At 38.9% G+C, this 26,916-nt stretch overlaps 1 protein-coding gene across 1 annotated transcript in view; it reads left to right on the top strand.

Moving 5' to 3' along the window:
* ASIP (agouti signaling protein) overlaps positions 1-26,916 on the top strand; it is a 90,701-nt gene that overhangs the window by 24,341 nt on the left and 39,444 nt on the right. Inside the window, exons 6-8 of the mRNA XM_074318251.1 lie at positions 368-513; positions 12,574-12,658; positions 16,266-16,411. Coding sequence (XP_074174352.1) covers positions 16,400-16,411 — 12 coding nt within the window. The 5' untranslated portion in view covers positions 368-513; positions 12,574-12,658; positions 16,266-16,399. The remainder of the gene's footprint in view (positions 1-367; positions 514-12,573; positions 12,659-16,265; positions 16,412-26,916) is intronic.

The raw sequence follows: 26,916 nt of genomic DNA, 5'->3' as shown, positions 1-26,916 counted from the left end.
AGACCCACTGGTAGTGGGAGAGAATGAGATCTTAACCCCAAATTATATTAATGGTCATGTAAAAGCTACTATAAGAGTACCCAATTTTACCTAGTAGTAGTCAGGAAATGTCTGGTAGGCAGGCAGTGGAAGATATGTATCTTGCAAGAGGTCTCAAATTCTGGAGATACTAATTTAAGAGTCATCAATTTGTATGTGGGAATCGAAGCACTGAGAATGGGTGAGATCACTCAAAGAGAATGTATGAAGCTGGAAGAAAATAGTGAAATCATCATCATCATTATGTCAACCATTTATTGAATGATTTTTACTATGTGTCAGACATAGTTACTAGTACGTTATATGCATTGTCTTATTTAACTTTCAGAAAAACCCTACAAGGTTAGGTGCTCTGGAACCTACGGCAATGCTAACATTTAGGAAGCTGGCAAACGAAGATGCTCTATCGAGTGGGTCTGAAAAGGAGCCACCAGAGAAACAGAACGAGGAAGGACTGATGTCATGGAAACCAAGGTAGGATAGTGTTTTGGAAAGAGAGGTCAGCAGTGCCACATACTGCAAAGATGCCAAGAAAAATGAGGAGTGCAGAGGAGCCACTGAGGGTGACCTTATGGGAAGCATTTTCAAAAGAATAGTGAGGGAGGGATGAGTGACATATTACACAGGTTGAAGAAAGAGTGGAATGTGCAGAGGAGAGGCAATTAGGAGGCCAAGTTGAACTAGAAAGGGAAATAGAGTGGAACTTGAGAGGGGAGTGGTAGGGAAAGCGAGAAAAGAGCAAACGGAAAAGACAAGACTGCACAACTTAGCCAAAGTATCCCATTTCTACAAAGAAGCTAAGTATAGCAGAGAGAGCAAAGATAGAGCATTAGAAGGTGTGACCAAGAGGTCTAGAGGAAAGGTGAACCTCAAACAGGGAGGAACTCCTCTGAGCGAGGTGGAAAGAAAGGAGTAGAGGAGATAGAAAGGGCTTAGGGGAATTAACCACTTTTGTTCTTAAAAGTAGGAGGCAAAGTTATCGGCTGCAAATTAGGTGGGCAGGGAGATTGAAGAGAGGGAAAGATTGTGATATGGGGCATAACTACTCATTTTCAAGACTATCTGCTGAAGACTTTAAATCAGAGTTGAAAATTGGAGAAAATATATGCGAATAGTCTTCCTTCTCTTTTACAAAAACCATGTGCCCAGACGCTCTAGGTAGATCCCTGCCTTAGACTTTGGGCATGGGGTGTTTTCTGTGAAGGCGAGCTGAAAAAGCTTGTAGATAGACGAGCAAAGGAGAAGGGCAAAATGTGAAGAGGGCACAAGAACAGGTTATCTATACTTCAGAAATACAGGGAAAGTAATTAAAATAGCCCCAAACCCTGTGTTTTCCACAAATCTTGGTTTGAACCTCACTGTGCACAGTGGACCAGATGCATTCTAAATGTGTCCACTGACAAATTTCTTGGAAATTTAACTACATCTGGAGCAGTGGGAGAGATTTATAGTTAACATATTCAGTCATTTTGGAGTGCAGTGGTGATCTCTCCAGAGATGTTATTTTAAAATCAAAGCAAAATGTCTATAACAAGTAACTATCTGTAATGAAGAACATCTCCATTTCAAAGTATCACTTGAAATGAAACAGACATTCATTAGAGTATTTCTCAGAGTGTGGTCTGAAGAACAACTGCTTGGGGAGACGGGGTGGTTAGGGATTGGGGGCAGGAGAGGATGGAGATTTCTAACATGGTGGTTTCTTGGATCCTATGCCAGACCTACTAAGTTAGAATCTCTGGGGTGGGACCTGAGATCTAAATATCTTATAGGTGTTCCAGGTGATTTTTAAAAGCTTTTATCATGAAAAATATCTTACACAGAAGTAGAGAGAATAGTATCATAAATCCAATTGTACCCATCACACAACTTGAACAACTCATGGTTTCTTCTATAGCCTGCCACTGGCTTATTTTGAAATAAATTCTATTATTTATTATTTAAATATTTTGGTATTTATCTATAAAAGATACAAACTTTTTTAAAAAGCATGATCACAAACTATTATCATGCTAGATAATTGCTTGTTACACTAAAGATCTGTCAGTTCAATCATTGAAAAATTATGAGGTTATACCCACATTTCCATCTAATGTTCTAAGGTTGTATGTATCTCACTGATATATTAATATCACACCCCAAAAGCTAAAGATTGTGTTTACACAATGGCAGATAGGTGTTTTAAATCATGAATGGGTATTGAATTTTATTTAATTTTTTGGGATACTTATTGAGATGGTTATACAGTTTTGAATTACATTAGTAAAGTTTCTAGTGCTGAACCATTCCCATAATAAAATCCTTAATTGTAAAATTGAATTTGATTTGTTAATTTTATTTGGGATTTTTCTGACTACGTTCATGGATGAGTGTGGCCTGTAATTTTTTTTTTTTCTTCCCTTACTGTCCTTTCTGGATTTTAGCTTTAAGGTTCTGCTAGTCCCATAAAGTAGCATGATTTACCAACATCATTCAACAGCTTTTTTTCACTGTTGCTTCTTGCACTTCCCTATTTCCTTCCTGGTTCATTTTTATTCTGGTTTGAGTACATTCCTTAACAGTTCTTTCAGCAAGAGTGTTTGGTAGTAAATGTTCAAAGTCTCTGTAGGTTTTTAAATAAATTTATTCTGCTTTTATTCCTAAATTAAGTTTGTCTAGATATAGACAGGTCTATATTGTCCATGGAGCCCTCTAAATTTCACCAGTTCTGAACCCACTTTTATGTTAATTTCTCATTCAACATTCCTGAACTACATAGGTAGTATGAATTTGAACTACATGGTTAATTTAGTGCATGCTTGGAGTTACAGTTTTTCTCCAGTATCTGTTTCCTATCTGTAGTCCTAGCTAATGAACCACAATTTCCTTGTGAACCCAAGATACCAGAAATTAAGAGATAGGGGTACAGATACTTGGGAAAACAGTTTGGCATCTCCTCAAAGTGTTAAGTACAGAGTCATCATATAAACCAGGAATTCTAAGCCTAGGTATCTACCAAAGTGAATTGAAAATATACAGAGGATACCAAAAAAATGTACATAAATTTTAAGAAAAGAAAAAACTGTATTAAAATTGTAATATTCAATATATACTGATAACAAAAGATGAATATAAGTCAAGTTTGACTTCTGCAATTACAAGAGGTGCTCAAAGTGGTTCCCACCAGCGTAATTTTAATACAGTGTTTTTCTTTCTTGATGTATGTATGTATAGGGGGCGGCTGGTTAGCTCAGGTGGTTAGAGCGCGGTGTTCTTAATAACAAGGTTGCTGGTTTGATCCCCACATGGGCCACTGTGAGCTGCGCCCTCCACAACTAGATTGAAACAATTACTTAACTTGGAGCTGATATGTCCTGGAAAAATACACTTAAATAAATAAAAGTTAAAAAAAATGTATATGTATATTTTTGGTACCCTCTGTATGTCCACACAAAAGCTTGTATGTGAATGTTCATGGCAGTTTTGCGCATAATAGCCAAAAAGTAGAAACAATCCAAATGTCCATGAATTGATGAATGGATAAACAAAATGTGGTGTATTCATACAGTGGAATATTATTCAGCCATAAAGGGAATGAAGTACTGATACATGCTACAACGTAGATGAACCTTGAAAGCATGGTAAGTGAAAGTAGCCAGACACAAAAGGCCACATACTGTAGAATTTTGTTTATATGAAATACTCAGAATAGGCAAATCTATAGAGACCCAAAGTAGATTAGTGGTTGGTTGCCTGGAGCTGGGAGGGTGAGTGGATGAGAATGACTGTTAATAAGTGTAAAGTTTCTTTTGGGGTGATGAAAATGTTCTAAAACTAGATTATGGTGATTGTTGCAAAACTCCATAGATATACTACAAACCATTGAATTATACACATTAAACTAGTGAACTTTATGGTAGGTAAATTATATTTTGTTAAGGCTGTTTTAAAATTAAAAGAAATAAAGAGCTAGAGTAGGGGTCAACAAACTTTTTCTGTAAAGGGCCAGAGAATAAATATTTTAGACTTTGTGTGCCATGGGATCTCTGTCAAAACTACTCAAGCCAGCCGCTAAAGCATTAAAACAGCCAAAGACAACATACAAATGAATGAGTATGGCTATATTCCAATAAAACTTTATTTATAAAAAGAGGTGGTGGGTACAGTTGGCCTGTGGACTGTAGTTTGCTAACACCTAAACTACAAAGGTAAAGACAGAACTAAAGCCACTGAGATATTGGAACCATCTGGCTTCAGCTTGGCCTTCAACTTTTTCTTTCTCTCTTTTTTTTCTTTTTTACCACTTGGATAATCATTTCTAGCACTCATTTCTTTTTGTCGTTTTAGAAATCAAACATGTAGTAAAAAATGTATTTTTGTATTTTATCCATTATTTCTATGTGCTTAGAGAGGGCAAGGGGACTACCTGCCTCAGCTTAGACGGCCAAATTTGCCAGAAGTTCCATGTATACAAAGCCTGTCTCCCTCTCCAGTCTCACCTCTTACTCAATAAGTTTTAATCACTTCTTTCCTGCCTAAGGGCCTTTCAAAAAGCTCTTTCCTCTCCCCCTAAATCTTCACAAGGCTGGCAACTTCTTGTAATTCAAGTTGAATATTATGTAGGCCTTCCCAGACGACGCAATCTAGTTTGTTCCTCCTCACCCCTGGTCTATCCCATTACCTTGTTCTATTTTTTTCGTAGCAGACTCATTAGGCAGGTGACTTTGTTTCTGTCCAACTCTGGGTAGGCGCTTTCCTTTTGGGATTGTATTTGTGAGTGGGCAGTGCTAACTGGGCCTTTAGCTTTCACTACTGTGTGTGCTGCTTTGAGAGCCTTTGGCTTCCACTTGGTACCATGGGTTCCTGGGTATTTATTATTGCTTAAGGAAATTTTTCCATTTCTGGTCCTTGAACATTTTTCCTCTTCTTGTTTTTGAGTATGGCCAAAAATTTAAATGTAATTTAATTTAAATTTATATATGAGTATATGGGTTTGTAGCAGAAAAGAGGAGATTGCAGTATGTGGTGAATCTGACAATGACAGAGAAGTTACAGATAGACGTTTGAAAAAAGGAATGGCGTGATGTCCATAGTTTTCATTGATCTTTTTCAACAAGTAACATGACTCCTTTGATGAAATACAAGACTCAGACCTATCTGGGAACAATGGTGGGGCTTCCCTCTCTTCCAGTGAGCTAGCTGATTGGTGTTCACTAAAATAGACAATCTGTTTTGATAGCCTTGTACCCTATTTTCCCCTTTGCTACTTACTGAAGTGTTACAGACTGATTCGGATAGCTGCTCCTGGCCGCACTCTACCACTATTTGATCTGTCTCCTGCCATCATCTGTGAACATTAACAGACTTTTCTTTGCCTCTACTCCCCATCTCACCACCTTCCAGCACCAGCTCTATAACATAATACCTGATTCCCTACTTTGATTGCCTTCCTTTGGGGCCTGGGGACCAGGAGTTAAATAGGTTGGTAAGCTATCTAATGATGAGTTGTGCCCAAGTGAAGCAAGCGGTCCATTTTGATGGGGCCACCTATGTGAACTACTACTCTAATTTGCTTTTTATAGGTGCTCCAAAAGTAAACTGCCTTCCTTAAAACAGAAAACACAGTTATAACCACATATACTTTTGTTCTGTTACTATATCCCATCACTCTGTGTTCGGTAAAATACAAATGTGGCCCAAATTCTTGGGAAGATGAGGAGCTGAATGACTCTGAAGAGCAGGTCTGCATTGATCTATTTCTTAGTTAATGGCCACATTCAGTTCAATAAATATTTTTGAGCACTTGCTGTGACCATCTTATAGTGCAAGGTACTGAGCTGCTATTACAGAAAGACCAAAAAAACAGTTACTTAAACAAGATAGATGTGTATTTCTCTTTCATACAACAACCTACAAGGCAAGTATTCCAGCAAGGAAAATGGATATTGAGAGATGAAGGAATCTCTGCTGTACCAACCTGTGGTGAGCCCAGATGCAGATCCAGGTTTTGTGGATCCTGAAACATACAAATTTGGAGGCCCTCTTTAAGGAAAAGAATCTAGAATTATAAATACAAAATTAAGTACAGTGACCTGAGCTAGTGAGGGCCCTAAAGCGAAAGTTTAATTAGCTTTTCATTAAATCCAACTCTGTAGGGTCCTGCCTTCCAGGCAAGATTTGCCTCAAAAAGACAGAGAAGGACCAGCCCCGTGGCTCAGGTGGTGGGAGCCCCGTGCTCCTCACACCAAGTCCCTGGTTGGATTCTCACATGGGCCAGTGAGCTGCACCTTCTACAGCTAAGATTGTGAACAACGGCTCTCCCTGGAGCTGGGCTGCCGTGAGCAGCCGGAGGTCGGCGTGAACTGCGGTGGGCTGCCCCTAGCTGCTGTGTGCTGCTGTGTGCTGCCAGGAGCGGCCTGTAGCCAGCGTGAGTGGCCTGCAGCCAGCGTGAGCGGCCATGGGTTGCTATGTGCTGCCATAGGCTGCTGTGTGCTGCCATGGGCTACTGTGTGCTGCCATGAGCGGCTGGTGGCCAGCATGAGTGGCCGGCGGTCATCATCATCATGAGCCTCTGGCAGCAGGCGAGAGCTGCTGTGAGCAGCCCACCGACGACCGGCGACCAGCTGCCTCAGCGAGTGAGGGGGGAACGCTAGGCTCATAATACCAGCATGGGCCAGGGAGCTGTGTCCTACACAACTAGACTGAGAAACAACGGCTTGCACCGGAGTGGGGTGGGGGGGTGGAAGAAGGGGGGAAAAAGAAAAAGACAGCTGTATAAGTTGGTGTATTGCAGTATTGATGTTGACTAAGTGGTTTGAAGTAATTTCAGAATATTTTACTATGTTAAGGGCTATAGATAGTCATGAAAGGTTGAGAAAAGGGAACAGGAATGTTTGTTGGAGTTATCCATAAACGCTTCATTTAAGCCAGACCCCAAAGAATGGGTAGGACTTGGAAAGGCAGAATGAAGGCAAGAGGTTATTCCAGAATGAGGGATGTACATATGCAGAATCCTGAGGAATGAGCAGAGCATTTGGGAAATGCAGGGACTCTTGGACTGGAATTCGATTTAATGTTGGGGAACAATAGAAGATTAGGCAGAGACAAATGATAAAATGTCCTGCTGAGATGCCTGAGTGAGGCTTTTGGATTTGATCAGATAGACCAGGGGTTGGCAAACTACAGTCAGCTGGCAGGCCAAATATGGCCCACCTTCTGTTTTTGTAAATGAAGTTGTGTTGGAACATATACATGCCCAATTCTTTACATATTTCTGTGGCTGTTTCCTGGCAAAGAAAGAGTTGAGTAGTTGCCACAGAGACCTTAATGGCCCCAAAGCCTTTATAGAAAGTTTGCTGGTCCCTGAGATAGACAGTAAAAACTTGATGAAAGTGGGTTGAAAGTGACTTTGATTTAGTCTGTTTAATTTAAGACTAAGCTGAGACTGATCTAAAATTTAGGGTGTTTTCAGAAGCTTTCACAGCAAAATAATGAGAATCTTAGGTCAAAGATCAGGTAATATAAAATCCTCTAATAAGGACGCGAATTAAAATTTTATTGAAGAACATTTAAAAAAAAGTCTGATACATTTACAACTTCTTAACTAAAGCTCCAAGGCAGGTTTAGAAAACTTTAATTAAAATAGTTTTCTAGTTTGCAGAGAGTGTGCCTTAAGGATAATTTAGGTTGAAATGAATCTCATTGTTTTGCTTTAACAGTTCTTGAGCCATTATTTGTCTGTGTTATTTTTTTTTTCTTTTTCCTGGTGTTCTTTTGTTTCTGAATCTTTCACAAGCCATTTGGAGCCAATTATCTTCCACACAATTAAAATCAAATAATTCATGCCAAGCAGCTCTTTAATGCAGCTGTTTCTCCTTAATTTGGGGCGTTTTTTTATGACACTATTTTTCCTCCCAACTAAAGCTCTCTCTTTCTGTAATGGAGGTACCGGTAAATTAACACTCCCAGTAAACTTTTTGTAGAGTTCAAATTTTTCTGAACAGTATCTTCTCCCCTCTGTTGACAGCCCAGAAGCGCCCTCAGGTTCAGTAAAGTGTTGTTTTTATATTCATTTTTTATTTTACCCATGAACATGCAGCAGAAGAAACAGGTAAGATTATAGCTAGGGAGTTGTACCTAGGAAATAAAAATATAACATTTAAAATGATGACAAAATGTTCCCTCTAAAAAATAAATTACTTTCACTTTCTGACATGTATGCTCCAAATTCCTACATTTTCACAATCAATTAACATGTACTGAAATTTTACAATGTGCATGACAAGGGAGACTCAAAGAGGTATAAGACCTGCTGCCTGCCCTCTTTAATTCTTAAACTTTTGGTCTCAGGACCTCTTTACACTCTGCAAAATTCGGGATCCCAAAGAACTTTAGTTTACGTGAGTTTTATCTATTAATATTTACTATGTTAGAAATTGAGAATGGGAAAATGTTTAAACATTTATTTAAAAATAATAGTAGTATGTCTATGACAACTTAATATAAATACCATGGTTTTATGAAAAATGTATTTTGTAAAACAAAAAGTTGTGAAAAATGGCCAGAATTAGCTAGGATGACCACATTTCTCAGGTTTTTAAAACCTGTGTTTCTTTCAGTATACTGAATATCTTTCTTAAACTATACATAATCTCCTTTAAAATTCCCCCATTTTGAGAAACACTGAAGCAGAAGAATAAACTGCACACCCAACAAGAGCTATCAAGATGGTCTTAAGGAGGCATTTTCGTAGCATATGTAAACAGAGAAACATCAACATGATGACTTTACATGTTGCATACCTTGGCTATCTTGCAAAACTTAGAATGTGAATATTAGGATAAGTTTAGAAGGCAGAATTTGTAAATATACTTAGTTTAATGACCAGGAGTTTTCTCACCCAGTAATATTAGGGTCATGTAGCTTTATGAGAAGACCAAATTTATCTGTGCCATTAAACACAAATATAGCAGTTTTATTCATAATTGCAAAATGTTGGAAGCAACCAAGTTGTTAAAAAGAAAAAAAGGTAATGAAAAGATTGGCACTGTTTTATAATTCTGTGACTCTCTTTAATGTTGGGCTTAATAAAAGACAACTGTATTCTCATGTCTGCATCTGCATTTAACCTGCTGTGATATCACATCTAGCATCTAGGAAATTCCACCTGTGAGAGAATCAGTGAAAAAGGCAAATTGTCTTAGTATTATTTTGAAAATAGTTTTGACCTCATGTACCAACTGAAAGGTAGGGAACCCAAGGGGTCCTTGGATCACACTTTGAGAGCACCTGTTCTGTGGTGTGAAAAGGGATCTGTGTGTGAAAAAGCAAATGACAAAATAGGCAGCATATTTCAAGTGACAAAGAAAAGGGATTTCAGAGTAGGGAGCTGTAATAGCACTGGGAAAGGCTGAAGGAAGGAGGAAAAGGCCAGGCGAAGTAAACAGGATTTGAGCTTGACCTTGAAGGAATTGAATTACAGGGCTAACATGTAGAGATCTTAGAGAGGGCTTTTCAAAGGAGTAATTGAATAAAGGTGCCAGTAGAAATAGCGGTGGATGCAGGAGGCGGTAAGGAAACCAATCAGTTGAAGAATTCGTGTAATAGTAACCATAGAAAGCTGAAGTGGGTATAAACCCAAAGAAAAATCCCAGACAGAATAAACCCAAAGATCTAGGATATATACGTCATAATCAGACTGCTGAAAACTAAAGACAAAGAAAAAATAGGGAAAGTAGACAGTGTAAAAATGACATTACTTATACAAGTACTATGATTTGAATGGCTGTGAGTTCTCATTAGAAGCTGTGGAGGCCAAAAGCAGGTGAAACATTTTTCATGTGCTAAATGAATATCAATACAGAATTCTATGTCAGAGAAAATATCCTTGAAAAATGAAGGTGAAATAAAGATATTCTCAAATGAAGGTCAAACTAAGAAACTACATTGACAGTAGACCTTCTCTAAAAGAATTGCTAAAGAAAGTTCTTCCAAGAGAAGACAAAAGATACCAGAAGGAAACTGGGAACATCAGGAATAGAGGAAGAGCAACAGAAATGATAAATATCTGGGTAAATATAATAGACCATACTCCTCTGAGTTCTTTTAAATGTTTGATGGTTGAAAGTAAAAATTATAATATTGTTTGTTAGGGTTTTTTGTGTATGTAGATGTAACCACATCAGAAAAGGGGGAGAGTAAAGGGACTAATATAGTGTTAAGGTTTCTACAATGAATTGGTTGGTAAACCTTTAATTGTAAGTAGACTATGAAAAGTTAAGTATGTATATTATAATCACTATAGCAACCACACACCAAAAACAAAACTCTACAGTACAGTTAAAAAAACAAACAAACCTATAGTAGATAAAATGAGATACTAAAAAATTATTCAAATAACCCAAAAGAAGCCATACAGGAAAGGGGAACTGGAGGCACAAAAAGAGAGGAAACAAGTAGAAAACAAATAATAAAATGGTAGACTTAATCCCAACATATTATTACATTAACTGTAGATGGTTTAAATATACCAATCAAAACACAGAGATTGTCAGAATGGATATGTGTCATGCAGGGTGTCAGCTCCTGCTCCCCACATAAGGACGCAGGATATGGGGAGGCCAAAAAGAAACATAAACGGAGCCATAGATAGGGGAGTCATACCACTATATTCTCGCTGGCGGCTGGGTTAGAGATACAAAGGCAAACATCTGCCAGTACCCCAACAAGGGGTCTTCCTGCCCCCCAGTCTCTCTGGAGGCTGGGCGAGACACACACAGGAAGTAGTAGCCACAAGATGCGCAATCCACCATCCACTTTTCTGCCTCCCAACCAACCAACGCAGCCACGGCAGCTATAGCAGTGGCTAATTGGCTGGCTAACTGGCTACAGCTAACGGACAACCACCACCTGAGCCAGCAGCTTTCCACGTGAGGCCAAGAGCCTGGAAACTGCTCTCTGGGACTCTGTTCCCGCAGTATTTTAAAATGGCACAACTATGCTGTCTACAAAAACAAAGTTCATTTCTAATATAATGATATCGCTAGGTTAAAACTGAGAAGATGGAAAAAAGATACAACATGCAAAACAAAAGAAATCTGAGTGGTTATATTAATATCAGACTAAGTATTATTTGAAGAAATAAAGCCAAGAACTATGAAGTCTCAGAACAAAGAATTGACCCATTATGGTATAAGAATCATAATTTACCAAGAATACATAATACTACTAAATGTTCATACCCCAAACAGAAGTGTCAAAATACATGAAGCAAAACTGATAGAATTGAAAGGAAAAAGAGATAAATCCACTATTATAGTTGGAGTGTCAACACTTCTCTCTCAGTAATTGATGGAACTACTAGACAAAAAATTAGCATATAGAAGAACTCAACCAAATGGATCTAATCGACATTTATGGAACACTCCGTCCAAAATACACATTTTTTTCAAGTGTATGTGGAAAAAAATAATCAGGTGTACATGGAAATTGTAATCAATATAGACCATATGCTGGGTCATAAAATTAAAGAAATTTAAAAGAATTTAAATCATGCAAAGTATTTTATTTGACCATAATAGAATTAGAGTAGGAATCAAAATCAGAAAGATAACAGGAAAATCTTCAAACATTTGGATATTAAAACAACATGCTTCTAAATAATCAAAAGGTCAAAGAGTAAGTCTCAAATGAAATTATAAAATATTTTGAACTGAACAAAAATCATGGTACAACAAATCAAGAATTTTGGAAAACAGCTAAAGCAGTGCTTAGAGGGAAACTTATAGCATCAAATGCTTATATTAGAAAAGAAGAAAGTAAAACTAAAAAAAGTCTCAAATGCATAATGTAAGCTTGCACCTTAAGAAATTAGAGAAGAACTAAACCCAAGGCAAACAGAAGGAAGGAAATAATGATAAAAGCAGGAATCAATTAAATTGAAAACAGAAAAAAAATTAAGGAAACCAAAAGCCAGTTCTTTGAAAAGATCAATAAAATTGATAAACTTCTGCCAAGACTGACAAAAATAATAATAATGAGGAGGTATAAATTACCAGTATCAGTAATGAAATTAATTACACACTTTTAAAAGATAATAAAAGGGACCACTATGAACAACTCGGTGCACATAAATTCGACAACTTAGATGAAATGGCCTAATTCCTTGAAAACCAAAAAACTCACTCAAGATAAAATAGATAACCTAATTATTTTTATAACTATTAAACACATTGAATTTATAGTTCAAAACCCACTAGAAAAGGCATCTCCTGTCCTAGATGTTTCAGTTTATATACTGTATTATTTCATTTTTATCACATTTTCAAAAAGACAAAAAACTACGGTGATGGAGAAAAAAAATGAGTGGTTGGTTAGTTAGGGACAAAGGTAAGGCAGAGAGTATGACTACAAGGACAGCATGAGGGAATTTGGGGGGGGATGATGGAACTGTTCCATATTTTGTTTATGGTCGTGGTTATGTGAATCTGTGTTAAAATGAATTGTGCACACAAAAATGTTAATTTTACTATACGTTTACTTATAATTTTTTTGTAGAACCAGGACTCCTTGAGCAAATCACTGATTCAAGAGCTGGGACAGGAAGTACAAGATGAGCCTGGAACATCTTTTATGCTATAAAGTAAGGAATTACTAAAACTGAGAATGGGCACATGTTTTGAGGGCAAAGGAGGCAACTTGAAGGAGCTCCTACTGACCATATCTGGAAATTTTAGCACCAAAATAATTAAGGACTGTAATAAATTATAAACCATTAAAAATAGAAAAATATAAATCCCAACTCATAACAAATAGATGAATGGATGGATGGATGGATGAATGAATGAATGAATGAATGAATGAATGAATGAGAGGGGAGGACTGTTGCTTACAATAGAATGTGTAATGCTTACCACTAAATGTGGAGGGAATGCTGAGGTTGTGAAATTATCATTTTGCAACCATCATAACAAAGATTGGTTTATGTAAGAAAATCAACAAATATTAAACCCAGGAGCAAATTTTTATGAGAAGCAGGATATTGCATGATCTTAGAGTGTGTGCCAATAGATGGTTTATTGGTTGCCAAGGAAAAACTAACTCTACAGTGGAGAAATGAGACAACTTGACCATGTGATCACAATTAACATCACCTATAAGAAGCAGATGGATATTGTCTGCCTCTAGGTATCAAACCCTGTGGAGAACAGACAGCACTGATCAGAAATGTATAACATGAATCTAATTATGAGGAAACATCAGACAAACCCAAAATGTTGCCATATTTTGTCATGTTTTATTTTTTAAAATGTCAATGTCATAAAAGGCAAAGAAAGGCTGTGGAAGTGTTCAAGATTAAAGAAGACTAAAGAAACAAGAAAACCAAAGGCAATGCCTGATCCTAGACTGGATCCTATGCTAGAGGGAGAAAAAAATTCCATAATGGACGTTATTGGGTCAATTAACAAAATTGGCCCAATAGTATGGACAATAGACTAAAGTATTCTATTGATGCTAAATTTCTGAAGTTGGTCAATGTTGTTTGGTTAGGTAATAGGATATCCTTATTCTTAGGAAATAAATACACAGCAAGGTATTTGGAGGTAAAGGTCCATGATGTTTGCAACTTAATCTCAAATTGTTCAGAAAAAAACTATTTGTGTGTGTACAAACACTTGTATGTATGGAAAGAGACAGGCCATGAAAATGATAAAGCAAATGGGTAAAAATGTTAACAGGTAAGCATAGGTAAAGAGAATATAGGCAATTTTTGTACTATTTTTATTGTTTTCAATTTTTCCATAAATTTGAAATTATTCACCACCCCCTCCAATTTTTAAAATTCTGCTCTTCAAAAGACACAGATAAAAAAAGAATATGCAAACCTTAGCTTAGAATATATTCACAATACACATATATGACAAAGAACTTGTATACAAATAACTCCTATTCAATAATCAAAAGACAAGCCCAGTTTTAAAAGGGGCAAAAATTTGGACAGTCACTTCATAAAGGAAGATATACAGATGGATAATAAACGTCTGAAAAAATCCTTAGAATCATTATGCATCAAGGAAATACAAATTAAACCACAATGAGGTACCATTTTACACCCACTACAAAACCAACAAAAAGAAAGAAGGAGGGAAGGAGGGAAGAAGGAAGAAAGGGGGTGGGAGGAAGAGAGGGAACCTGTCATTGCCAAATGTTGGTGAGGATGTGGAGCCAACAGAACTTTCATACATTGCTGATGGAAGAGTGAAAATGGTTTGACCACTTTGGTAATCAGTCTGGTAGTTTCTCATTAAACACACACCTACCCTATTTCCCAGCAGTTCTACTTCCAGATATGTACCCAACAGAAATGAAGACATATGTACACAGAAAGACTTGTACAAGGATACTTAGCAGCTTTATTTATAATGGACAACTCAGATTCATCAGTAGATGACTGGAGAAACAAATTGTTGTAGCTATTAAATGGAATACTACTCAGAAATGAAAAATGAAAAAACAAGTTCCTGATACATACTGTGGAGGAGCCTCAAAAACATTATGCTGAATGAAAGAAGCCAGACACGAAAGAGTATATATTATATTATTCTAATTTTATAAAGTTCTAGAATATGCAAAGCTAATCTGTGGTGAAAGAAATCTTAACAATTGTTATGAAGGAGTGTGAGGAATGATTGGGGAGGGGCTTGAGGACACATTCTAGGCTGATAGAAATGTTCTGTATTTGATAAGATATGGGTTCTACTGGCATATGCAGTGTTCAAAACTCATCACATTATACATGTACAAGCTGTATATTTCATTGTATGTAAATCATATCTCCATTTTTAAAAAAAGGAAAACAGATTATGTACTACCCTGCTTAAAACTCTTTGCTTCCTGTTAGTAAGATCTAAACTCTGCTGAGGCTTCCAAGGCCATAATGATCTGATCTCTACCTGTCTTTGCAGCCTCATCTCACATTCTCTCCCCCTTGTTCACTATGCCATAGTTAGGCTGGTATTCCTTCTGCTCTTCAAACATACCAAGCTCTATCCTCCTCAAGATCTTGGTACTTGCCATTTCCTCTCTTTAGAACCTTCTTTTCCCAGCTCTTTACATAATTGGCTCAGTCTTATTCTTCAGGTCTTATTTCTCACATTGCCTCCTCAGAGAACCCTTTCCTGACCACCCTACCTAAAGTAAACTCTTTCCAGTCAATCTTTCATATTGTCCTAGTTATTTTCTTTTTAGCACTGTCATTATTTGCTATGATTTTGTTTTTTATTTTATTTTTCATTCTAGTTCTTCATCTCCTTTCTTTTTCATTGTTTTCATTGTTAATACTATATTCCCATTGCCTAGCTTAGAGTCTGACATACAGCAGATACTTAAATATTTGTTGAATGAATGAATAAATTGTCCTCTGAGGTTATAAGAAGGGTGAACGTAATTCTTCAGTAAATAAGAAAACATAATTGAGGAACATACATCTTCTATCCAATTTACCTAAACAAGTATCCCAGAATTTCTGAGAAGAATCTGGTATGTACACTGGGAAAAATTATTAAGGAAAAAAACATGTTTTTAAAGTGCTAATGTTTAATTAATTTTATAATAGAAATTAAATTAAAAAACAATGGAAATTTGGAATATAAAATTATAATAAATTAGAAGATGTTAACAATGTGTTCAAACTTGAAAAAGTGAATATCTTGCTAAATAACAAATGTCATCTTGCTCCAGCTACAATTATTGTGGGACCAAGGAGTCATCTAGAATAACAAATATTGCAGAAGTCAGGAGTCATGAGTTAGTAGGAATATCTCATATTTGTATCAATCACTTGATCCTCCTAGTCATATGATAAACAAGCCAGAGGTTGCATATAGGATGTCTCTGAATCCCACCAAAAAACTGGATTGCCAGTACTGATGGAAATGTGAAATAGCTTGATATGTGAGAAAGCACTGGATAAGAAAGCAAAAGACCCCAAATACAGTACACAGTTCTGCTACTAACTAGCTGAGTAAATCACTTAATTGTTCTGGGCTAAATTTTTTTCAATATGCAAAATGAAAAATATATTAAATTACTTTCAAGAGCTCTTCCAATAGTAAAGGTTTATGAGGTGGAAAGGTAAATAAAATTGAAGATGCGTTGCCTATTAAAGGTCTTCCATGTCCAACATGGTCAGATGGGCTCAAGGATAGAAGATAGAAAGTATTTAATATGCTTATTTCATTTGTCCTTAGGAAAAGTTCAAAGCTTTTCTGGAATATCTTTCATGGGAGAAATACCTCTGGTGTCTAGAAAGCTCCTTGGCTGGTGAAGGAAATGACAACATGAACTCCAGAATACTGTCAGGACAGCTTTCAGATCCAATAGGATGACTATATCGGTCAGTAAAAAGTAAGATAATTTACAGAGGGAAGAAAATTCTTTTGTGTACGTATGCTCTGTGCTAATTACATAACTATCTCATTTACTCGTTATGCGTGATGTAGGTTTACTGTCCCCATTTTTTCAATTGAAATTTTTGGATAGAGGAAAAATTGATGGTCATAGTATTTAAGTGTTTGAAAGCCCATATTCTTTCCATATTCCATCCCATCTCTTGTCTAGAGAGTCAAATTCTTCCATAGAACCTTCCTTGGCCATCTGGCCTACAGTGATTTCTACACTTCTCTAGTGTGTGTTACCTATACTACCAATTTCACACCTATAACTTTTTGCATTGTTGGTTATATTTGATTCATTTATTAATCAGTAAGCATTTATTGAACATTCACCATGGAACCTCACTAGGCACTGGGGATACATAAATGAATAAGACAGGTCCCTGCCCTCAGAAGTTAAAATCTATTGGAGGAGACAACCCATTAGCAGTTTATTAACATCCCAATTCATTCTAAGATTAAATCACTCTCTTCCTGTCTCTCTCCCCTAGTTTGGAACACTCCCATTTCAGCTCTCAGGCAAAAAAAAAAAAAAAAAAAAAGAAAGAAATCAAACTAATAAGCCTGATGGTAACAAAACTAAGCCTTAAGGAAAAGGAGAATTTTATTTAATGAATTAAAGTAGCAAGTACTCTAATAAGCATCAAGGACAAAACACAAAGAAGGTAACAAATGACTGAGAAACTTATATAAATTCTCCTAAGTAATAGCACTCTTTCCAGGCAGAGGGGATTTGAACCAAGCTCCCAGCCCTGTGGCTATACAAACTGCAGGGACACACTGTGCTGTCTTAACCTATCCCACGGGGTGGGGGGGTGGGGGGATTCTTTATTTCTCACTTGCTGGTAACTAGGCGTGACTTCAGGAACAAGACTATCCCAGTTACCCTTCTAGCCAGTTAGGCTACGAACAACATATTCCTAAGATGTTCTTCTTGAGTGCAATGATAACTTTTTGGCAGGTGGTGAAAGTCCACAAATAAAAGTTATGTGAACGAAGTCTGGTGTATAGAAAAGATTCTTCCCAGCTTTGGTTTCTTCCTGGTTCTTTTAGTCAGTCTGAATCTTGCTCTCTAGCAATGTTAAGTTCCTTTTTTTTTCCCTTTAGTTTCATGCTCTAGGTTACTGAGTCAATTAAACCCAATTTAATGTACAAAGAAATATGGTAGGTACTTAAGGAAAATAAACTTGAATAAGAGACTATTCCTGTTTCAAAGGGTTGAGAAACAGTTAGTAATTATGTAGTATATGGACCTGCTAATGTCATGTTCTCGTGACAAGTACTTCTGCTTTTCAGAGCCAAATATAAAAACCAGGTAAATGGCCTGGCACATTCCACCTCATACTGTAAGATTAAAATCACAGCTCTTTCCAAGGTTCTGTGCTGGCCTATGTTGATGAGGAATCCTGGTCATGCCTACTAATAGGCTTGTCCCAGAAATGAACATTGCAAGCATTCTCTGAAGTGGAGGTGAATTCAGAGGATTTCTTGGTCTTACCATTGTAACCTAGGATCTGAGAAAGGGAGAGACCAGTCCCTGTGATTTCCTAGGGTATTTACCTGACATTCTTTCTAAAGGTGCCCTGAGGAATATTCTAGTCTAAGCCTCATCCTGCCTACTAAGCAAGAGGTGAGGCAGGTAACTAGGTTCCCTCTAAAATGTAGAGGGTAGGGTTAAAGGAATTGAAATTCACTGAGCATCGACTATGTATTACACATATCATATCTTGTTTAAAGTTCTCGTTAACATTGTGAAATACTATTGCCCCTATTTTACATCCGAGGAGACTGAGGCCCAAAGAGGTTAAATAACTTGTCCAAGGTCACATAGCTAGTAGGTGGCATTGATTCAGCTTGGAGAATGGCATTGAATGGAATCCTAGTTCAGAAATCAGTTGGATCCTGGCTCCACCAAAGATCTATAATGGCTACGTGATGTTAAATTATCAAACTGCTCCAAAGTCATGGGCAGGAGGTCCCCACACAGTGGAAGGCTCTACCACAGGGAGAACCAGACAGCACCTGAAATTCAATTGCACCAAATTTCTTTGGTCTCCAAAATTCAGTTTTTTGCACCTTAATTTCAGACTGCTTCCAGATTAGAAATGTGATAGCTCAATTGCCATAAAGCAAAATAACTCATACCAGGGAAACTCCTGCTGAGTTGGCAACACCCTGGGAGGTGGCGATCCTTGAGGCACAGGAAGCCAGGGAGCAGGAGAATATAGCGGCCCCTTGGCCCTGAAAGCACTGAAGACGTGGGCGTCCAGGCAAAGTGGTGGTGGTGTGGGCGGGGGGGGGGGGGGGTCCACAGGCGGAGTTCATTACTAGCCCAGGGTTGCATAAAAAGCAGTGGGAATTCAGGGGATGGCTTTGGTCAGGCTGCTGAAGTCACTGAATCAAATCCTGGACCTTGAGTTCACCGACCCTTCTCACGTAGCACTGTTTCCATAGGAGAGTCCAAAGGGGAATTGGTTCAGGAATCTGACATTTTAACTCTGCTCTGCTGATACAAGGATATTATTACTGAAACTGGCAAGAAAATGGGCTGATGATGACATGATTTCCTAATGAGGTCAACTCTCATTTTTCTGTAGGGAGTTTTGTAGGAATTCTCTAAAACAATAGACACCATCCCAACCGTTTATATTTAACTTGGGGATTGGGGGTGGCACCTGGCAGCCGCTAAGTTTCTGATTAAGTTGGGTTGAAAATAAAAATTAGTAGTCTTTGGGAATGTACTGATTGATAAAGAAGCACAAAGGGGAATCAATTGGTCATTTAGAAGTTGCCATCAATGTTCAACAAATGGGGATGGGAGGCATAAATGGATAGTCCTAGCCACCGTCACACGCTGGTTCTTTGTTAGAATTTGGGTACAGAAACTCAGCACCATAGGCGGGGGAGAAAGATTAATTGGCCAGAAGACTTCTGAAATCTTTTCTTTAGCTGGTTTATACCATTTCAGAGAGGTGGTCTGTTTGTTTGTTTTAGCCTCTAAAGTCCCTTCTCTGAGAAAAAGTCAGCTCTGGATTAGGGTAAAGTATGTAAGGTTTGTCAGTTTCATTCCTGTCCACAGGCCTGGTAACTTTAAGATGGACTTCCTCAGGGCTGAGTGTCTACTGATGGTGTTTCCATCTTTCTCTTAGGAGAGCCCCAAATTTCCCAAACTGCCTTTGAGAGAGTCAGATATTTTATTTTATAAATAGTAGTTGTAGGCTATGTATCCATCACTCATATTATTTGTGCAAAATCAAGAAACTATACTCTAATGGATACACACTTAGAGTAACAGTCTCTTAGGTCTGGCAGGTAAGGAGTGTTCCTTGATGCTTGGTTTTTAGTGCAAGACACACCTGAAGCACATCGCTTACTGTAAATGACCTTTATGAGGTGAAGCTACTTTGGAATTGTTTCACCACTTGAAAATGGGACAGGACTATTGCAAGCATACAGTTACTTGTCAAAGGCCAAATCTCCAAATCTAAAGGAGGAGAAAGAACTATTCTTTGCTAGGTTCAGTCCTTAGAACCAATTCTACTCTGCTGGTGTGTGGAATTTCCACATCTTGCTTAGACTTTAGGGTGAACCTGTTACCGGTTGGAGGAGGAAAATGAGGGAGTACCTTTCAGAAAAGCTGTCTTCCTCTTGGGCTCCCAGGGTCCAATTTGGACGACTTGCTCTAGTACCATTTTAGTCAGTCAGTCAGCTCCAGGTATTTCCTGAGCATCTATTATGTATGCCACCCTATTCTAGGTGCTAAAGGGATGCAAAAAGAGAAATCTTACACAAGGTTGTAAAATGGTTTATACAAACTTGGAAAGGAAGAGAAGCTGGTTTGAAGATTCTCCAGATGACTTCTTTGATTTATTTGTAGTACTCAGTAACCCTAGTTTTAGTCCCACAGGCCCCCTGATTTACTTTCATGAATCACACCTTATATATCCAGAAGTTTAGGACATGTACCAGTGATAGTACATGAGATGACTTTAAGTTATACAGGACATGAGTTTAGGTGGTAAACAGGCAAGCATAAAATAACAAAGAATTACATCAGGAGAAAATAATTCCCTTTGCAATTCTCTTTCAAGCCTGGATTACTTGTAGAAGAAAGTCTCATTTGGGCCTAGTATGTCACTAACATTCTCCACCATTTCTTAATAATTTTAACCAAGAAAATAGAGTTCTCTTCTGGCAACAGTAGCTATTTAATGACACTTCTATTCTTTTTTTTTCTAGGATTATACTATGTTTATGACCAATGACACAGATATAAATTTTCCTTTTTAGTTGATTTAAAGAAAAATATTAAGTAAATACTAATATAGGTTGAGATCCTGACACTGCTGTCCAAGTGACTGATGTTTGGGAAACATTTCTTTTCCTCTCCTCTACCCCAACCAAGGTTGTTATTTGTGACCCATTCCCGCTCTCTGCTTCAGCAAAACCAGTTCAAGATCGTGATAATGACTGATAATGGGTTAGACACATACTTTTCCCCTATAAGCGTTATAACAGGGTTTTCAGATCTTGAGCCTAAAGAGATCATTTTAATGATAGAAATTTTTCTTAAAAGACATGCAAGATATGATATTTGTAGTAAATGAAAATTTCACAGTGATAATATTGAGTCCTGCCAGTTTTGGGCTTTCTGAGCATTCTCCAGTCCTCATAACAACCTTGTAAAGCATTTATCAGATGAGGAAACTGAGGCACAGGGAGGTTAAACAAAACTTTTTCTTGGTCATTCAACCAGTAAAGATCAGAGCCAAGATTCAAGCCAAGGTTTTTCCACTACGCCTTCTGTCTCTGGTGCCCAGAACCTTTGGCCACGTGGGTACCTATTTGTTCCCCTTAAGCATAAAGCAAACCCTAGAAAAGCTACATGGACGAAAAGTCTGAGGAATCCAAGGGAGCACATGAGCAAGTGTACAATAATGTAAGACAGTGAAACCCAGAGATGCTGTAGAAATATGTTCAGAGTGGGTGAGACTACTTAGAAGAAGTAAGGGCTCTACCAGAAGAGTGGGGAGTCACCTCATTGCGTTCATCTTTGTCCTGCCTTCTGCCACATGACTCACAGACCTTATAGGGCCAGGCCAGCCTTAATACCGCCTGCTGATTCCAGGCACTCAGGAAGGAGCAAGTGTACTTGCTGCCTTATTTCTGTCTCTGGAAAGGATACCGTTACTTCCAGCCTTCAGCCCTTGCTCATCTGGGGCTGGTGTACTGCTGCCTTCTGGACATGCAGAGGCAGGCAGGCTGCATCTGCTTCTGGAGATGAGCCCCCTGCAGAGCTCCTGTCAGCTCTGCCACTGTCCCTTCTAAGCCAGGGTCATAAGCCAGCCGTGCTCTTTACCAGGAAGGAGTCTAGGCAAGTTTCGTGTCCTTTCAGGAAACAGTGTGTCATGTTCACCTGACGCTTCAAGTCAACAGCTGGGGATGTCTTCTGTGACATGAGAGGGAGGAACCACTGGGTCCCACCTCCTGCCCACCCAGTGGGTCGAATTTATTGCAGCCCTGCCATCATCACAGTTATATCTGATTTTACCAGTTGGTTTACAGAATCCTCCAGATGAGAACTGAGTAAGATAATAGACAAGAAAGCAGTTGGTAAATTCCAAAGCCCCCCCCCCGCAAAAAAAAAATGTACAAGATGATAATAGCAGACTCTCCTAGCCTATTTGAGAGTTAAGTCCTTGGATCTCTGTCCTTTTCTGTATTCCCATTCTCCCTGGGTGATCTCATCTGTTCCCCTGGTTTTAATTACGATCTATATGAAAATAACGCCCAGATCAGCATGTCCAGCTTTGATCTGTCCCCAGACTTTAGTTTTTATTTCTAACAGATTCCTAGATATCTCTATGTCAGTGTATCCCACAGCTACATTAGCGTAAACAAAGTTCCCCCCGTCCTCACTAAGCCCTGCTCTTCCTTTGGAATTCAGCATCTAATTGGTGATACCCTCAGCCACACAGTCACCTGAGCTAGATAACGGGAGCCTTTCTTGATTTTTCCTTTGCCCTTGTCTCCTTGCATCCAAGGCCCTTGGATCTGTTGTTTCTTTCCCAAACTCACTAACTCAGGTGCTCATTTGTCTTTCGTCTGTATTATTCTGCTTTAATTTAGATTATTTTCTCTGGTCTCATTGTCTCCATCTGTGTCACATCAGTCTACCCTCCACACCTCTGCTAACATGGTATTTGTAAAATTAACTCTGACCATATGTCTCCCCTGCTTAAAACCCTTCGGTGACGCCACAGGATAGATCCAAGCCCCTTAATCTGATATGTGTAAGGCCTTCCCTGGGTGCTTCTTCTGACCCTTTGTGTCCCTCCTGCCCCCACCTTTGTTTCCTTCCATGTCTTTGCTGTTTTTGGCTTTTCTTTCTGAAATGTGGTCTCCTTCTGTTGTCAACCCCCGGCCCCACATAGATAATCCTATTCATTATTTAAGATTCAGCTCAGATATCACTTCTTCCAAGAAGCCTTCCCTGAATAGCCCAGTCTCCTGGTTCATTAGGTGCTTGCATGTCATATATACCACTATCAATGTTCATTTATTATTGTTATTTCTTATAAATACATTATACTTATGCATCTCTTCTCCTGGACTGTAAACTCTTTGCAGGCAGAGACAATGTCTTAATATCCTCCGTTTATAGTATAGTGCCTGGCATAAACTAAGCCCCCCCCCCTCAATAATTGATTGAATGATTGAATGTCATAAAAGTAGTTTTAGCTTTTAATATATATCTTCACTGGTTAAAAACTGAAAAATTATTTTAGCTAAACTTCAATTACCTAGCATTCTCTTGCCCAAAATTTCTGAGCATTTCAGCTAGTGAACTGAATTTCTCTGAATAAATTTTAAGTTTATGCCAAAATTGTATAGTGACATTGCAAAAAGACATTGTTACACATTTCAGTGCCCAATTTGGTGATTGTAACTCTTAGCTTATCATTTTGTTTCCCAGCTACTGGGTCTCCAAAGAACTCCAGCTGGAAGAGACACACACATCTCAGACATTCTCCCCAAAGTGTGGGGCAGAGCTCTTGTATGGCCACCTGGGGGCAGTGCAGACTTGTGTATGGGTTTCACAGGAAAGTGAAGTGCCCCAATCCTGAGTAATCCCAGTCCTGTGTGCCACTCTGCCCAGCTCCCTTCCCTCCCACTTCAGGGCAAGACTGTGGCCATGTCTGCCTTTGACTCAGGCTCCCAATGAATTGGTAACAAGGACGGGAATGGTGCTCAGGTGTGAGGCACACTCACCAAGCAGGGTGCACACCCATATACACGTATCCTAGAACACTTCCGGCCTCTAGCTCCTGAGAAGGAAGGTTACACAAATCAAGCTGGAGTTTCTTTGAACCAAGAAACCTACATACTTTAAAAGAAAGTGTGAAGGCTGGTGTTAAATACTGTTACTAGGTAACTTTGTTCCATGACATATATATCATCTAAATGTCATATTTTTTTTTTAGAAAAAAGTGTCAGAAACTTAATGAAAGTGACTAATTTTGTAATGTCACATTTCTTTAGTTTTCTAAATTAAATATCCTTGGCTCCTATCCACCAATGGGTGGAAAATCCAATCTTGGTCCTTTTTCAGAAGCTTACAGGTATTTGGCAGAAGAAGATGTCTTTCAGTCAGTGCCTGCCACCCTTGGTGCTCTTTGCCAGTGACAATTCTGGGGCCTTTTCTCTAGGACATGGAGACTTCTGCTGAGGCTTCCAAGTAGCAGTGCCTTGGCTCACCTAGCTGAGCACATAGTCATCTGCATTCAAAGTCCTACTGTCCCAGGGGCCTGTGGGAGAGCAGGAGCAGGATCTGGCCGCACCAGGAGACTGCAGTGCTTTTTAGCACCATCCCCTTCAGAACCAGGCTCAGGAAATTCTCTTTCTGCCATGCTACAATCCTAAGAGCCCCTTTTTCTCTCAAACAGAACAAATTTATCACCTCCAATTTCCCTCCAAAATCTAGGTTGTTCTGAGTTAGCTAAGTGCATATTCTTTAGCATGTCCCATAATAAGGCCAGCCCTTCACCACTTCATTCCACCCATGTTTCCAGCCTCATGTCTAGCCATTTTCCCCTGCATACTCTACTCTCATCACAGGGAACAATTTGGTCTGCTTGCTATTTTCCAAGCATAACAAGTACTTTCATGCCTCCACGCCTTTGCTCATGCTGTTTCCTTGCCTGGAATACTCTTTCTTCCTCTCCGCCTGATGAACTCTTTGCTTATCTTCAAGGACCAAATCAAATGTTATTTCTTCTGTAGGTTCCCCTGACGTGTTCCCCTTTTTGAAATTCACTAACACTCCTGATAGTCCCTGTCCCGGTTTTTATGTAGCTGTTTTGTTATGCGTCTCCTTATCAGATGGCAAGCTCAGTGAATGGCTTAACAACTCAAGAGAGAGCAACTCCTGACTTGACTTCCTCTCCCCATCCTCTTCAATCTATGACTTCATTTATCTTTGTCTCCACAGCTTTTAGCATATTGCTGGGCACATAGTATGTATTTAACAAAGGTTTGTTGAATATGATGAAAGCTGGAAGACATCAGACAAAATGTGGTTGTTATTTTATTTTCACTTTTCATTACCACTTCTCAGAATTTTTGAATTACTGTTCTCAGTTTCCTCTCCTGATTATTTCTGTTCTTCCTGGCAATATGCATCCCATTCCAATTTTACCTAGCTATCTTTGGCTAGCTCTCTCAACCCTAACACTCCACTCATTTATTCCCTCATTTAACACGTATTTATTGAACACCTGCTGTGCTACAGGTGCTATTCTAGGCATTAAGGATTAACAGTGAACAAGATAGGTGGGATATTTTCATGGAGATTACATCATGGTTGAATAATTAGACCAAAACAAGTAAATAAACATATAATTTCAAATAATAATGAGTTCTAGGGAAAGAGTAAGTGATCATGTGATAGGGGGTGAAATGGGAATCACCTGAAAGAGTTTGGTCAGGTAAGCCCTTTCTGAAGAAGAGCCATTTGAAATCTGGAGAACAAGAAGGAGATAGCCATATGGGGGTCTGCTGAAAAAACATTTCAAGTGGAAAGGTCAGCAAGTGCACAGGCCCAAAGACAGAAACAAATTATTGAACGTTACAAAGCATTACATAAATAAACAAAACAAGTAAGGTTTTTCTTAGCCTGTCGCCATCCCTTTACCCCTTTCATACAAGACTACTAGCTTCGATCTCTTCTGAGAAGTAATGGACTTTCTCTAGCCTTTGCCTTGCCTACCACTCAAGTCACAGAATTTTCTTCTAATGAATCACATTGAAGCTCATCTGAAGTTTGTCTCACTGAAATCATCTTGGTGACTGAAGCACCAATCTGGGGGATTAGAAGCTTCGGGTGTCCCTTATGTCAGACAGTACTTCCCTCCCCTATCTCTTCCAGAAGGACTAGGGCCTGGTCTCCCATCTCCAGGGAAGGGTCATCTCACAGGAATACTCAGATAGAAATCTAGGGTAGCATGGAGGGGCTAAAGCCAGTTCTCTGGACAGACACCCACAGGTACGTGGGCCTGGAGTTCACCTCTGTGAACCCCATGAGTGTCTTCCCATCCTATAGTCATTCTTGTTACCCTTCTTCCACTGAGCATTGCCCTCCACTTGGCTGCCATGCCCAGCTGGTGAGAGAGTCCAAAAGAGCTGGCTTGCTCTCTTAGATGCCAGAGCAGCTGCTTAAAGAGGCTGGATGGCTTCCTGCCACTGGAGACATGAAACACTCTCAGTAAGCCAGGAGCCAGAATCAAAATCATATGGTTTGCTTTGTAGTAAAGATCACAGGGCCTGAAAAATTAGAAGAAGGAGGACCAAACGGGACAAGCCTTTTAGGGTATGGGGGATGCGCCTACCGCAGTCCTGGCAGCCCTATACTCACAAGTACAGCCCTTCTGCTTATGAGGTCTTCTGCCCTTGGACTCCTGGCTGACTTGGACTCTCCTCTGGCCCAGACTGGTGGAAGTCCAAACGGTAGAGGCCTGAAGAGAGACCATCTACTCCCTGGAACGGCAGGTCCTTTTAAAGACCTCCTTACCAGATGCCCCCAAAATGAAAACTGTCCCTATTTACTCTTTTCTCTAATGAACTGACATACCCCACATCTTAGAAATATTAAGTAAGAAACCCTTTATCTGCTTGTTTACTGTGGATCTAAATAGATACAAGTTCTCTCAGAAGGATTTTGTTTTTTTTTTTCATTTTTCCAAGTTATTCCTGGGGTAGAAGCCCCATAAGCATTAAAAAGAAATTCATACTGGGGTGGCCAGGTGGCTCAGTTGGTTAGAGCACGAACTCTGAACAACAGGGTCGCCGGTTCGATTCCCACATGGGCCAGTGAGCTGCGTCCTCCACAACTAGATAGAAGGACAATGACTTGGAGCTGACGGGCCCTGGAGAACAGACTATTCCCCAA

This window comes from Rhinolophus sinicus, linkage group LG13, assembly GCF_036562045.2.
Source record: "Rhinolophus sinicus isolate RSC01 linkage group LG13, ASM3656204v1, whole genome shotgun sequence".
Classification (NCBI taxonomy): domain Eukaryota; kingdom Metazoa; phylum Chordata; class Mammalia; order Chiroptera; family Rhinolophidae; genus Rhinolophus; species Rhinolophus sinicus.
This window is presented reverse-complemented; position numbering and strand designations above follow the sequence as displayed.